Source organism: Orbicella faveolata, unplaced genomic scaffold, assembly GCF_042242905.1.
Source record: "Orbicella faveolata isolate gen_17 unplaced genomic scaffold, um_ofav_v1 contig_12, whole genome shotgun sequence".
Lineage (NCBI taxonomy): Eukaryota > Metazoa > Cnidaria > Anthozoa > Scleractinia > Merulinidae > Orbicella > Orbicella faveolata.
The window spans coordinates 12156967-12172500 of NW_028301539.1; the positions used below are offsets into that span (position 1 = coordinate 12156967).

General features: G+C 37.8%; 3 protein-coding genes across 5 annotated transcripts in view; all 3 read left to right on the forward strand.

Moving 5' to 3' along the window:
• The first annotated feature begins 1640 nt into the window (after nt 1–1640).
• LOC110061465 (protein gustavus-like) lies at nt 1641–7099 on the forward strand. The gene is made up of 2 exons (XM_020768301.2): nt 1641–2822; nt 5155–7099. The coding sequence occupies exons 1-2, from the start codon at nt 2111–2113 to the stop codon at nt 5295–5297; spliced, it is 855 nt and encodes a 284-aa protein (XP_020623960.1). The 5' UTR covers nt 1641–2110; the 3' UTR covers nt 5298–7099.
• Nucleotides 7100–9046: 1947 nt separating this feature from the next.
• On the forward strand, nt 9047–13717 carry LOC149116683 (uncharacterized). The gene has a single exon (XM_089282440.1). The coding sequence runs from the start codon at nt 9265–9267 to the stop codon at nt 9808–9810; it is 546 nt and encodes a 181-aa protein (XP_089138566.1). The 5' UTR covers nt 9047–9264; the 3' UTR covers nt 9811–13717.
• Nucleotides 13718–14774: 1057 nt separating this feature from the next.
• Nucleotides 14775–15534, forward strand: part of LOC110061555 (uncharacterized) — a 7974-nt gene continuing 7214 nt past the window's right edge. For 2 of the 3 annotated variants that reach the window (XM_020768387.2, XM_089282442.1), the window contains exon 1: nt 14775–15079. In XM_020768387.2, the coding sequence (XP_020624046.1) occupies nt 15025–15079 (55 nt within the window). In that variant the 5' untranslated portion in view covers nt 14775–15024. The remainder of the gene's footprint in view (nt 15080–15534) is intronic. The other variant, XM_089282443.1, reaches the window with a different exon arrangement.

Here is a 15534-nt window from a genome sequence, read left to right on the forward strand (position 1 = left end):
TCGCACTGGGTCTCGCAGTGATTGCATACGTGTATTCACATGATATTTTGAAATCAAGCGACCCTTAACGTGCTTGGCTGCGTGACCCGATAAATGAAATGACCGATACTGAATACATCAACTTTATTACCAGGCAACAAAAAGTCACGAATCTTAACGCACCCTTGTCTTAAAATAACTATATAGCCGACTATTGCCGAGTAAGTTTTTTAAATGCAATTCACTCAAGATGCACATTAAACTCTTGACATGGAAGTTACGAGTAAGTCCTTGAATGTCATGGAAACTGTGACCTTGCCAATAACACGATCGGCTTAGCAAACATGACGGCAAACACGCGCTGTCACGTCTCATTGAATTTCTCGTGATCAAGACCTCGGCCGGTCACATCAAACGCATTAAAATCCTCTTTCCTAACGTTTAAGACCGGGGAAAAATATATTTCTTTATTATATAAATTGAGAGTGGTCTTCTGGAGTTGTAACAAATAGTCTGAAGTGTTTTTCGAAGTCGCAATGTTTACGTTCGAGCGGGAATTTCATCACGTCACCCGCTTACGCCCGAATGACGTCAGATCAAGGCATCACGCTGAAGCCCACGCAGTGAACGCGACATACACTCGCGATCTCGAACATTTTCGCGCGTCCTCGCGTACCGGATGTTTATCTGTTGCTGGATGCACCGAGTCCGGGGATTCACCTTCCAGGTCTGAAAAGGAAGTAAACGGCTATTTTCCGTGTTTAAAGGACAACAGATTTGTAAACACGGAACTCATTATTATTATTATTATTATTATTGGCTTAAGCCTTATATATATCAGAGGATCTCGGACTGTGTTAAATCAAAGTTAGCTTTCTGAGGAACGAGGGTGTCTTTGTCCGGCTTTTTTAACAGTTCTTAAATCTAGAACAAAATAATGTTCCTGATGAGCTAAGACTAAGGTAAGTGCAAAGAAGTGGTGCTGATTGTCAACCTATTGCGTGTAGTTTATTCATGCGTTCACTTTAGGAGAGTAAATTTAGCTGTTTTTAAGCCTTGCTCATTAGTTCAACAAAAACGCAGGATTAGCAGTTTTATACAGCAAAAATTGTGTCACGAAATACTATGTAAGTCATGAAATGTCGAGTTACTAAATATATTTAGTCTAGTAGATTTGAAATAAATTCGATGGGAGCTGAATTTGATGGCTTCGATATACAGTTGTACAGGGAGAACACATGTTATTCTTATGCTCCATTGAACTCGTGCAAAAATCACCTGTTTCACTTAGAGTCAATGTCGTCCCTGCTATTGAATGATTAAATATTGATTGCCATACCAACTTCGACGCTGATAACAGTTGAATGGAATTCGCATCGGTTTCCAGTGAAAAAGGAAACTTCTTAACGGACTACGCGTTTCGATTCTCATTTTATGTCACATTGGAACAGTTTCGTTTTCTGATTCCAAAAAAACTGAAAGAGTTTTATTCATAAGTTAGTAGTAGTCACAGAAATCAAAATTCGTGTTTCCGGTAGAGCAAGTTTCACGCAAACCGGAAGTAGTCTAAAAGCGCGTGTATTACACGTTGTAAAACCTTTCACGCTTGACTGGACATGACGCATGCGTGCAGCTCTTCATTCACATTGTTCAAGGATATAAATAACATTGAGAGGAAAATTTTTCATAGCACAACAAAGGGCATTCATCGCTCGCTTGAAAGAAGTCGCGAAGAACACTCTCATTCATTTCTGTGAAGAGTTGGTAAGTTAAGATTGTCAAATTGAAGAATTTAACCAAAACTAAACCGCTGTTTTGGTAAAGACCAACCGTGTCCTCGCTGAGAAATTACGTGAATCGAGTTGGGCAAGCAGGCACGTATTTCATGCGTGTTTTGATTTCGTTGAATTGATCGTCCTTTTGAAAGAAGTCGGGTCGCTAGAAAACTTTCTGGCAGTCGCAGAAAGACGTAAAAACTTGTCTCGTTCAAAGTTTGAATGATAAGAAGAACTCGGAACAAGCGATCGTCTTGAGAAAAGAACTTGGAGCATTAAGAAGAGTGTGTCAAGCGTCCACGTTGGATCCTTTACATCAAAGTTACACGTCTCTCTTTTATTATCCCTTTCTCGACATGGGATCAAGAATATCGGCCGTAAAAAGAAACGACCACAATGACAATAGACAAGGAGTTTTTAAACCTCTTAATGTCTTACAAGATGAAGATCGGGCAAGAGACTTAGCAAGGCCAGAGAAACTAGACATTTTACTCGATCGTCCAGCTCTACCGGAAGAGGTTTTAATAGAACATGCTTGGAACCCGAATGACCGATCGGTGAACATTTTCGTCAAAGAAGACGACCCTCACACATTTCACAGGCATCCCGTGGCACAAAGCACGGACTGTATACGAGGGAAGAAAGCCTACAGTCGTGGATTTCATGTTTGGGAGATCCAGTGGTCAACCCGACAACGTGGGACACACGCAGTAGTGGGGGTAGCTACTTCGAAAGCCCTTCTTCACTGTACGGGCTATCATTCCCTAGTTGGTAATAATGAAGAAAGCTGGGGATGGGACATTGTAAGAAACAAACTTTACCACAACGAAAAGAATGTTTCTTCAGTCAAGTATCCAGTTTTGTCAGACAGCGATCATAGCTTTGTGGTACCTGACAAATTTCGCGTTATATTGGACATGGACGAGGGAACTATGGCTTTTGAAACGAACGATGGACGCTATTTAGGTGTCGCTTTCCGCGGTATGAAAGGAAAGAGTGTTTATCCCATAGTATCAGCAGTCTGGGGACATTGTGAGATTACCATGAAATACATCGGAGGACTAGATCGTAAGTATTTCACTTTTGCTGGCAAATATTCTACCTGTGTGACTTGTCTTTTGTTTCGTGCGTGAGCGCGAACCTTTTGTTTACACTTTGTTCACCTAACTTGTTATATTGTCTTCTACTCGGCGCAAAAGTTGTCGAAATAGTCCCTTGTTTTATCCTCTCTTTGAATTTAGTAAATCACATTCTATTTTATTTTCCTATTTTAAAGACACGGTGGTATTAAAATTTTAAGAAATATCTTTCAATGTTTCGCGAGTTAAAATATTCATTCCCTAGCGATTTCACTTCCTTTACGTCACATGGGAAAGTGATCTCATCAACTTAACGGCGTTCCTGAAGAAACAAAAAGTTTCGCTTTTCCTGCTTCTCCTGTTTTCGCAATCCGTTCTGGAAACTTTCTGATATATGAACAAACAGTTACTGAAAATGAGATTGTATATGCTATATTTGTAATTTGAAATCTCAGAAATAACCAGCTGACCCTTAATAATTGCTCGGACTTGATTCTTTGCCTGTTCTGATTGGTTTTGTTTATGCCTTGATGTGAAATGTCTTTGCGGAAAGTTTTACCGCGGCTTTTTTTCTGTTTTGTCAAGTTTTTTCTTTTAAACTCCGTCGCCATAAAGACACACTCTTCGCTTCCGATTCTCATTGTTTCAGTTGGTGAATGGAAATAAATAATTCATTTGCTGTTAGGGACTTTTTATATCCTTTGGGACCTTATTCGTCATTTCCGCTAAAGAAAACTTGTCAAGTCGCCAGGATCTTTATTTCGTTTCTTAAGTAATATCGAATTCAATCTTTGTGTTGTATCAGACGCTTTGAAAAATCGTCTCTTTTGAAGAACTTTGATCTCTAAAGCTGGGTGCAAACAAAGAGACAATAAGATCACAAAGAAGCTATTTCGGTGCAAAGAGCGTGGCGCGTGCCAAGCCACCTGTTGCATGTAGAGAATGTTAAAAGCGTGTGCCACACACCATTCAAATGCAAGGGAACCATTTACATTTGACCAACCTAATGAATTCAACTTTCCATGAGACAGACTGATTCATCATTGAGCTTTAAAACAAGATGTTTATGATTCACTCTTACCAGAGAGGTCAAAACAGTCCTTGTCATGGGGAAAATATTTCATTGATGTAAGAAAAAGAAAATTTTAAATGGTTGAAGTAATAGTGACACACAAGGAGAAATATGATGGATATTGTATGTTTTGTTAAAATTGTCTGAATTTTCTTCCTTTCTTTTTTCAATTTTTGTTAAATCTTGGGAAATAGTTTCCTAAACAACAACAATATAGGTTAACTTCTGGTACTGATTAGAGAAAATGATTAAATTCTCCTTTAGTAGGACTTTTTTGTTGAATTAAAGAGTTTAATACTTTTGTTAAAAATTAGTTAACAAGAATAACCAGGATCGACATTTAAGGGGAATTTTATTCGAAAGATTTTTTTTTTGGCCATAAAATCGAACAAAAGTAAGACATACTTGTAGACAATATATGGTAACTAGGGAACTTGTTCGTATTTCAATTCAGGACACCTGTTGCTATGTTTTGAAGAAAATTGGTTTGCAATTTTGAGAGTCCTTTACTTGTATTGAGTAGCAAACTGAGTCCTAAATTAAGAGCAGCATTGACGTAATTTTTGGAAAAAAGGTCAATGTAGGCCAACCAGCTAATAAAAAATTTTATCACATCCACCTGGATTAAATCGTTAGCTTTGATGTAATCAGCAGGAAAAAAATAGTTTGAAATGCTCAGCTTAAATTAGACAAGATTGGATTATGTATAATTTGTAAAATATGCCATGATACATCGGGTGTGTTAGGGTGTATTCCTTTGGGAAGATCTTGATGAAGCTTTATGATCCAAGATCACTCAGATCATGGTGCATCAAAGGAATAATGAATCTACTTGAGACTGGACATTACTGCCTGGTTTGATGGAGCAGGACCTGAGTGATCTTAGATCAAGTTACATGTAAATCCTGATTCAGATCTTTTCAAAGGAATCCCACCAGCTGTTTCAAGGCTGCTTTGAAAACCACTTTCGTATTTTTCTGACCTGACAAATGCAAAGAGAATGTTTTCTCTGTTCTTAAAAAAATACTGAGTGGAAAGTGTTTGTTGTGGTCATCGAAGTATAATAATTGTCTCTCAAATTACACCATTTTTGGTATTTAATTATAGAAACACATGCTTTTAGCACACACAATCTAAAAGGGTATTTTCCTCATTAAATATAGTTGTACTTACATGTGGTCTTATCAATCTACTAATATGAACTACTCTGTGACAATTATACTCATCTTTCTTTCCTCTTGATTAACAGCTGAACCTCAACCATTGATGGACCTCTGCAGACGTACCATACGTAAATCAGTTGGAAAAGAGAACCTAACCAAAGGCAATGTAGACAAGCTTCCGATACCAATTCCAATGAAGAAATATCTTCTGTACCAACAGGGTTGGTGACGTCAAGCTGCAAGGGTAAAGACTTCTTATGAGTCAGACTGATGATGTCAGACTAGTATGAAATTAACTGGCCTGATTCTACTGTTATGTAGTATCACTTTCTATTTTGATGTACTGTTCTGAAGTTTGGCAAGCCTATGATAGTGACAAGAAATTACAGGTATACTACGAACTAAACCATCTCACTTGAAGCCAGACTATTACACTTTTGTGTAATCTCAGAGGAAGTTTAAAACATAAGACTTGAGAACAAAAACTGACTTGCAGCTACTGTAACAGTGCTTTTAAACTGTACTAATATCTACAGTCTGTTAAATCTGAACTTAACTGCGATATATTTGAATCTCTAAACATGGTAACGTTGCTAAATTTTCTAACCAAACAGAACTCATTAAAGCAATGAAGTCAGCTTGCATATGCTTAACTTATCAGAGGATTGTGTGAAAAGAAAAGGGTGAAAACATTTTTGACCATTTTTAATATGAGGATTAATAATTTATTACAGTTTCTTATCAAATCATTTTATAGGGTCGATTAAATTATGTTCATGAGAATTGTTCAGTTATTAAGGGAGTAAAGGTTGGAAGATTGACTTGTATTTGTCAAAAGTGGAGAGGGCAATATTGTTCAAAGGTATGGATAACTTTTTCTGAGAAAAATAACAGACTTAATTTTTGAAATAGTTTTATGTGTATACCAACTCATTCAGTGAAGCAGAAGCAAAGTCATTGTTTTAAAGACTTTCTTTTTTAAAAAAAATTGTTCAATTCTGCTCAATTGTCAAATTCTCACACAAAGTTTCTAATGCTATAAAAAATGTATTTGGCTATCCACTAGTGATCGACTTCTGCACCTTGAAATAGTTTTAGGAAAATATTTTAATTTTAAGATTCAAAACAGTTCTGAGTTACAGTATGTAAATAGCAGCTAAAGCTTTTCTTTGAGTAATAAAATAATTTATTTATTGGTGAAGTTTCTCCTGACATTACATTAAAATGACAACATTTTACAATATTTTACAATTATAATAATTGTCAATAATGATTAATTTACACTGTGAAAGAGATCTAAAGAGTCAAATTTAGTTGGGGAAATTTAATGTTATTTATTGAAGAATTTACATCCAATTCCTCCCTGGGGAGTGACTCAAGAATTTTAGAATATAGGACCCAATGGTTTTTAATATTTATTTCCTTTAATTTTTCCTTAGGTTTGACTAAGCAAATTAATATGTAACAGTTATGAATTGAATGTTAAAACAGAAGTTTTGCCTATTTTAAAGTAGTATTAGAAATTTGACTCTTTAGAGTGATTTCTCTTCTGTACAGTAAGTTATAGTGGTTAATTCTTTGCAGTTAATTTTCAGCTTTGGTTAATTTAGGTTCGGTTATTCTAAGAAAAACTGAACTTCACCCAAAATTGGGAATTCAGTCTTGTGGAATGCTTAGGAGAATGAAATGTTTTGTTCTATACCTTGCCCATGTATACGAACATTATTGTGGTAAAGTCTTTTTTTTTTCTCAGTCTAAGAGTTAAGTAATGGTTCAAACTAGCCTGTTGACATGGCATTAAACTCAAACATGAGATAAAGAAAGTCAATACTGTTTGCTGCCTTGTACACTTTTTACATAGGCAACATAAAAAACAGGATTTATTTATTCCGTTTAACATTAGGATAGTCAATTATGTCAGGGTATTTATAAGAGATATTCTATCAGAATGTGTCTCATTTATACTTCACACAAATATAATGTTATGTTATGTTATCAGCAACTGTGAAATATAAAACAACTTTGAACAAATTAAGTGTGTGAATCATGCTTTTAATTGCTGTACACAGCGGTGAAGGGTAAGTTCATTAGGGTACCAGAAGGGGCTCCCATTCAGTTAAACGAATGAAATGGATGCTTTGGAATGTTGTAATTATGATGAAGAAAGTGAAAGACGTCATGACTATGACTTGGATAATTGCTGATTGGTTCACAAGCATAAAAACATTCAAATGACTTTGATTAATTAGCGATTTCTGTTTCAGTGAAAGGAAAACCATGTTAAAATTTAACTTCTGCAGTCATAAAAACCGTTTTGTGAGGACCTTAATAGGCCTTTTTAGCTTGGGCGGTTTGTTGCCCCAATTCAGACTATAAGTTGTGATGATGCTCTTGATTATCCTAACTTTCAAGTTTTATGAATGATTTTTAGATGGATAAAAGAACAATTCTCTCGAGAATATCACGTGGTCTATAATGGAAAACAAACCTTTGTCTCAAGTGCGACCCGATCCTATAAGGGCTGCGAGGGAGACCCCGGGAAGGGAGACCACGCTTTGCGTAATGGAGAATCTTTATGACGTTGCTTTTGACGCAGACTCGTGGTAATCTGGGTAATGAACGTGACAACTTGCTCTGTGTACTCTTGCTACTCTAATACGAGGAAAATGATTTTTAACTTGATTTAAGGTACTTAAAATACATGCGAAAGTCAAAATGTGTGTTTTACTGCCGTTCAATAGCCAAGGAGGATTCCACTTCTTCCCAGAAGCGAGCCGGGTCGTCTATTTTTTTCCTCTATTTTAGCGACTGATTTGACCCAGCCTATTGGTGATTAATTCAAGCCCCGAGAGAATAGTGAAAAAGAATTTGTAAAACGACGCCAAGTTTCTACCAGATAGGAGAGAATTCATAAACTGACCGGAGAAGAGCGACTTGAATTGTAAGTGATAAACTGTTTAAGAGTGCAGAATAAATACGAAAGTGGGAAGTTCTTTTGTTTCCTTCAACAACGTCTGCGTGACTGTTTCTCTGTTTCTCCGTTTCTCAAATTCGACATTTCCGTCTGCAACGCAGGCTAATTCGAAACAGCGACCTAAATTCGATAAAATTCATATTCACTTGAGTGTACGTAAACCAACCCAGTGAAAACCCAATAAGGGCTTTTGATCTGAGACCGGAAGTTGGGAAATTGTTGAATGGGACTATATACGTCACACTCATTTGTCATGCCCTTGACCGCATTTATTCGCGGAACCGGCCCTCGAGTTGGTATTGAAAGGCAACGAATTGGGGCGGAAGCAAGGAACACAGATCGGATTCAGTTCCTGTTATGTTGGAGCGGGGTTCCATTATAATATTGACCTGTAAATAAAGGAAGTATTTGATAAGTTTACTTCTTTTGAATTTATTAAACCTCATATTTATCCGAGCAGACTTGAAAATCTCTCCAATCTGCACTCGTTTTTTCATCCAGGTTTAAAAACACACCGGGTAAAAATCTAGAGTTTAGTAGTTGACGCAACTACTGTTGATGTACATGACAGCGGGTTAATAGGAGTCTTTCGAAACTGCGCCGGCCTTGAGAGCATCTGTCTAAATATAGCCTCAGGTTATCCCTTTGTGAACCTATCGCAGGAAGGCAGCTTTTTTCTGTATCTACCCGGAACTTTGTGTTTCCACACCTTGCCTAAATATATAAAGGCCAATCAGTTTCGAATGTGAAGAAGTGCAAAAACCTTTTGTTACCAAGTTATTATTGTTCAACATAAAGTTTTTAGCTGGTTCAACAGGATGCGGTCAACCATTGCGAAATTCTGCGGTTGCTAGCAATGTTGGACGCAAGGAACTTATTTTTAAACCTTGTGATTTAAAACGTTTTTTTAAAAAATCAGTAAATAATAATAACAATAATAATAATAATAATAATAATAATAATAATAATAATAATAATAATAATAATGTATAATAAAGAACGGGACAAGGAAGGAAGAGCTCGTCAGTCATCGTTTTCCCGTCGTAAGTGATCGGCATGCGTCACGTCCCGTACATCCAGGTTAGGTCAGATGATATGAGATCAGGGTTTATATTTGGCTAAATTGCTTTTCCATGATTTCCTTACGTTAAACTTAACATCTAAGTTTGGTTTGAATCCACACCCTAAAAAACGTTTGGACGAAAGCCAAAATTTGTTTGCAATGAGCTATAAACAGGACGCTCGTTCACAGCGAGGCAGTTTGCGTCGAACGTGGAAGAGTCTTGAAAATGTCAATAAAATAGCGATGGAAATACAAGAAAGCAACAACGCGAATGGCAACAAAAACTGGCGCAAAAGAGCAAAATCAGAAAGCGACGATCCGAGTACGAGGAAACAACGCCAAAAAAGAGACTTGGAGGCGATTGGTCAGGCTGTGAAGAAACTTAGTGAAGCTTTTGGAAGAGTGGACCGTTACGGTCATGAAGTACCTTGCATTCGACCTGTTCGCGAACTGTGTGGAAAGATAAGACCTCAGCTTAATAACGAGCATGGTAGTTTTAACAGAACATTGCAGCGCCTTTGTGAGAACTACGTATCGGGACACAAAAAAATCACGGATTGCTCCAAAAATCTACAGAATTTGGTCAACTCTATCGCCAGGGATGAAAGTGATTACATCGCAAGAATCGAGGATATAAAGCAATGTCTCGGTGAACTTATAGGCACAGTGGAAACAGTATTATATCTGGAATACCGCGAAACATAACATGCAAACCGGCCCAGTTAGTGGTGAAGGCAATTAGACAGTAGCCGGCAAAGTGAATTCCTAACACAAATCCCTGGAAGACCTCCTTCTATTACAATTTGCAAACTCATTTATTTCTTGGAAGTTAAAAATTTTCAACCGAGGATATGGTCAGATCTATTATATTTAAATAGAATTAATTATAGCTATTAAAATTCTTCATCCAAGTGCTTTAGCCGGAGGTACAATAAGTTTGCATTAGTGGGTGTACCTAAGCTAGTTTCCAATTTGGCTTTGGATTTGTTTTGTGTTTTTATTTTTAACTTATCACCTGTTCTTCTTTTCGCGGCCACCTGCGGGTACGTGACAATTTTGTCAAATAACTTTGTCACTTTTAATTTACAGACATTTGCCTTTAGCAAGCCTGCCTGGTTGGTTTACTTTTGGAGGTACGATATGAATTAACATCAACCGTTTTTTTCTCAGTTTAAAGGGTTACCGGTAAGTATTAAGTCGTCTTTTCTGGTCGCTTACTCCCGAGAAAAGATGAGATAAAGCGACGTCTTCCCTGGGAGTGAGTGATTACATCTGGCTAGAGGGGAACACTGAAGTTCAGGTTAAAGGTTGTATATTGTATTTTTTGTTTGTTTTGTTTTGTTTTTGTTTTTTTCATTTTTGCCGCTATTCAAGTGAAACTTGAAGGCTGTTAAAACAAAGCCGAGGAACAAACAATTTTGAAAGCTTTTCACCGTTTATTTTTTGAATGTCTAAGACAAAGTATCATCCATATTTTGTATTTAATCTGGAATGGAAATAAAGCTAATTTAAGACAGGATAAATTTCTTTTACGCTCAATTAAAAAACACACTCTGAATCTGATTGGTATTTTCTTGGGCGAAATTGGATTGAAACCGATCAACTCATTTCTATTTTGCAATACATTGTGTATCTCCTGATCCGTCTGGTAGATTGATCAGTAGCTAACCTGCACATACACAGAGGACCCGGTCCTCAGTTTTAGCTAGTTTTGGATCTAGGGAAGGGCCCGAGAGAAACCTGAAACCCAAGCCAGTACTTATTGGGGGAAAATACTTAATGTCCAGCAGAAGGGCCACGAGATGTTGGACCTTTCCTTAATTTAAAGACCGAAGGAACAGCAAGGTTAATTTGGGGCGGCCGCCTTTAATAGAGGTCTGGATCTACTACTGTTCCCAAGCACGGGATGGCAGAATAGGCCACGAAGCTGCTGAGCAATAGCCCTTATCACGGTTAATTTTTCTCATTTGCATTACAATGTAATCCAACGTGAATGTGAGGCAATTTCGGGCTAAAACTACAAAATAGCCCGAAATTGCCTCACATACATGCTTGATTTTATTGTAATGCAAATGAGCAAAGGTAACCGTGAAAAGGGCTATTGAGGACCTTTCCGGCCCTGTTTTTCTCATATCTCTCGCTGCCAACTCCCAAACGGGAAGAACAATTTATTTAGTTTTGTTCATCCTAAATATTTATCATACCCAAAGAACTACGAGTTACGCGTAAAAAGCACGAGACGGATCTAAAATTTAGATTTTCACTTCTTTCACCGGCTTGGCCTTACTTTCTCTCGCCAAGGAGAGCGTTATTAAAACTGAAATGTATCATACAATAATTAGCGTTAATAAGACATATCAGTATAATTTCCCATTTAATAGAGAATCGAAATGATAGGATCCTTGACTTGAAAAGATATTTTGTAGTAATGGAGGGGAACTCTAGCCTTGCCTTTTGATGGATCTCTCTAGAACTAAGATTTTTAATTAGAAGTATTATTACTATAATTCTCCTAATATGATAGTGACGGCTCATTAACTGCTAAATCGCAGGTATTGATCGTTGGTGCTTTTTTCTCTTCGCATAACAAAAGACACCAACGGCCAGCGGGTGAGCAGTGTGAAGCCTCGGGGTATAAGCTGCATTCCTCTCACTAGATTGCTACTAGAATCGTGTATTGAAGCCCGACAGAAAAACCAGCTCACAGTTACTAGGGAAAAATTGATCCACTGCAAAGAAATGGATAATATCACTCACAGGGGATGTATAGTACTTTTAATAGCCGTGAAACAACAGGAACAAACACCACTCTGCCACTGCACATAACTTACAATATCAGCTCATTAGTCTTTTATTGACAACGAGTGAAAACAACATCTGTCAAATGTGGCGATGGCATATTCCACAACAAAGTGTTTTTAATAGGTAATGCTGCACCCGACAAAGCTTGCACTATGAGAGATCTGTCCCTCCCTGTTACGTTTAGAATGTAATTACAACATCAAGTTAAGAGATTTCAGGTTATGTGTGTGTAATTGCTAAGTTTTTCTTTATACTTTAAGTCCATCGGAAGGAGAGTAAATGTTCAGCTCTAACCTAAGCGAACCAAAGTCTCTCTTTCTTAGCTCTTTAGACTTCCCTCTCAGGTAGACACGCCGCAGAAACACAGCTGTTTTCTAGGACTACAAGATTCTAAATTCTGCCTGTACGTTTCATTTCTATGAAGAACTGCCTCCTTAGTGTACCCATAGTGAGCCACGCGGGCCTTCATCTTCGCCGATGGAGTCTTTGGAAGATTATTTCAAAATGTTTTTAAAAGGTCTCAAATAACGGAGTTCTGCTGCGTAGAATACCCTCTTGTCGGATACTCGTGAATTTTAAGTGCTGCTTAATGCAGCGAAAAATATTCCCAACATTTGGAAACCACAAAATCTCTTATATTCGACAAAAGAGGAAATTATGTGGTAGCATGCATGCCGTATCAATGGGAATAACAAAAAAGCCCGCTTAATTTAGTATCTGCTTAATTTAGTGTCTGCAACTGAAAACAAAAATTTAAGATATTTTCGCTATTATAGGTAATGATTAACAGAAAAAGAAAAACGTCGTGTCGACAAATGTTAAGCGGTATCATAAAGCCTACAGTGATAATACAGTAAAGATGGCAACACTGTGATAAACCACAGGAATGCACTTTCGCAGAAGCACCGACAGAAGAACAGTCACATGACCTGATAGTAGCCGTTCACGGAACGTTCATAGTGGTTTTCGTTCAATCCGGGGGGTCTCAATATGTGGTCTTCAGTTTATATTGAACCGTACAGGTGGCTGTAAGTTAATCAGTAAATTTCAAACCGATCGATCCGGTTGTTATTGTTCAGTCATAACACCTACATAGAGATATCAGACTACTTTGCTTAGCAACCTCTTTGTTGATTGCCGCCTGTTAAATCAAATTCCTGCTATACAATATTCTTCAATCCTTGCCTTTTTGTTCACCGGCTTCCTATCTGATAAGAGAAGAGACAAACCAAAAACTGTGTATGTTTAGGAAAAAAACGGAATAACGCGTATTTGACTCCCTACACATTCAGAATCGTACAAAATTTTTTAATCAGCACTCATTCACGTCCCCAGAGACACTTGCCTTTCTTAGTCGGCGGGGCCTGTGCACGAAGAGAACGTGGCTATGCAGATACATGATTTGGTATTCATATGTTTTGATCAACAAGCTTTACATACAAGATTTATTTTCCCCATTCGGTCCAAATACAGATATTTTTATATCAATTATTTTTAAAAAAGAGAGGGGGGCCTGGCTACCTGAAATGACTACAGACTTAAAGACGACAGGTAGTCAGTTTTACAAGTTTAGGTCTATACACACAGGCAAGCACACACATACGACACAGAACACACAGTGAACGATAACCGTAACCAGATTTCAGCTTTCAAAAGGTCTGTCAGTGCTGGTGATGCAGCTCTGGGAACGAGGATGGTCAGCACTGACGATAACACGCATGCTCTAGGAACGAGCTAGATTGTACATGTCTGCTTGTATTGTTTATGCCGGTACTTGTAATTGAGAAATAAATTATCTTTATAACTTTGATTGCATTTTCTTATAGCACCAAACGAGAGAGTGTGTCTATGACATAAAAGGGCCACCAACTTAACATAGCTTAGCCTCTTCCACGCATTCCGTTAGTTGGGACGCAGCACGGAAAACGGTGCGCGAAAATAATGTGAGTGAAGAGCAGCGAGGGAAGGTTCCTCGCATCAAGCCCTTTGCTCTCTCCTTTTTTTCACGCACCGTTTATCGCGCTGCGTCCCAGCTAGCGGCACGCCTAGAGGAGGCTCATCTTATAGCTTTGGTGCAAGTTTGGTGACAAGATCAGGTCACCGTTATTATTACAACACTTTTCAGTCTGCAGTGTTGTTTTTGTAGATGCCTCTTTTTTCCAGCCGGGTAACTCGCATTAACCGAATAAATGAAATAGGTGATTACTTCTTTTTTATACATTAAGCAAAACGTCCCAAAATTGAGAAGCTATAAGCATATGTAAGTGGCAATTACATTCCTCGTTATTATAAAATATGTTTTGTTACTAAATAAATGTAGTTTGCTACTTCTAACTCTTCAGTACGCCATTTAAGGATTCATACGATGTGATTTGTTTTTCTGACTTATGAAACCGAACGCTTTTTTTACAATGGAATCTAACAAGGCCAGCCAGTCTCACCCTGAAGTTTCAATTGAAAATCGGCGTCGTTCCACCCTGTTCTTGCGTGCTTAAACTGTCATTAGTTTTGACAGCTCGTGCTACGTTTCTCGCTAATTCCTCTAATCCCCCTGCGTCCAACAGAGTTCACAGTAGAAGGTTAAGTGACTCAATTTACTCCCACCGCCCGCTTTACTGAACTCTCAAAATAAACTTTACAACTTTTCCTGAAACAGAATCAAGTCCCGAATCTTTCAAACGTAAACCACGCGGAACGAAATTGTTTCTTTAGTTTTGTTTGCGTTATAAACTGTAACGTAAGAATAGTAAACTTCTCCGTGTGGAAAACTGAAGTATTTGTTTTTAGGGTGAGGACAATCCACACGTGATCTTATTGCCATAGGCGTGGAATCTGTTTGAGGGTCTTCATAGCTTTGTACACGCCCCAGAGAAGTCACGTTTCCTGACCAAACAGGTGTCGTGAGACATTTATCACAACTCAGCTGATTAACAGTAAAGGTTCACTTTAACATCGCTAAAATTTCCAGAACCGTGTCTACTAGATTTCCTGTGAGAAGTTGTCCATCGCAGGTTGACTTGACTGTTTACTTGAGATTCGTGTGGAATCTTTCCAACGCTCGCTGATTTACATGAATTTTTAAACACTCAGTTGTTAAAACAACTTTCCTTGCTGGTTATGTCTTTAGTTAAAATATCATCACAGCCAGGGAAACAGCGCAACGCAAACGGAGGTAAGTAAGGACATACTTCAATGCTTTCTGTCTCACAACCAAACCGACATAATGTGTCCAGTGTATGACAGCTATAACCAGTAAAATGTCTTCTAACGGGTTATTGGAAAATTGCAAGTCCCTTTAAAAGTTTCATGCTTTACTGCACTGAATCAGTAAACTTCACATAACATGGAGTTTCTTTTTGGTACACCTAGAAAATTATTTTCTCCACCATTGGGCGGATTGAAAACCTGTTATTTGAGTTAATTCGGTTACAAGAAAACAGAAACCCCAAGAACCTTGAAGCGACCCGTACAACATTATTATACGGGTGGTCACTTGTTGCCTTACAATGCCTGCATATAGACTCTCCTCTTTATAATTTATTATACTTTTGCATTCATTGGTAATTTTCTTTCTCGACATCGATTTAAATTATGTTAAACTTTTTAATCAGCAATCTTTCTAGCAGT

What these genes read in the sequence shown, in the direction of transcription:
- LOC149116683 (XM_089282440.1), top strand. Translation starts at nt 9,265, where the DNA reads ATGAGCTATAAACAGGACGCTCGTTCACAGCGAGGCAGTTTGCGTCGA.
- LOC110061465 (XM_020768301.2), top strand. Translation starts at nt 2,111, where the DNA reads ATGGGATCAAGAATATCGGCCGTAAAAAGAAACGACCACAATGACAAT. An exon ending in ATACATCGGAGGACTAGATC is followed by an intron (nt 2,823 to 5,154) that starts GTAAGTATTTCA and finishes CTTGATTAACAG; the next exon opens with CTGAACCTCAACCATTGATG.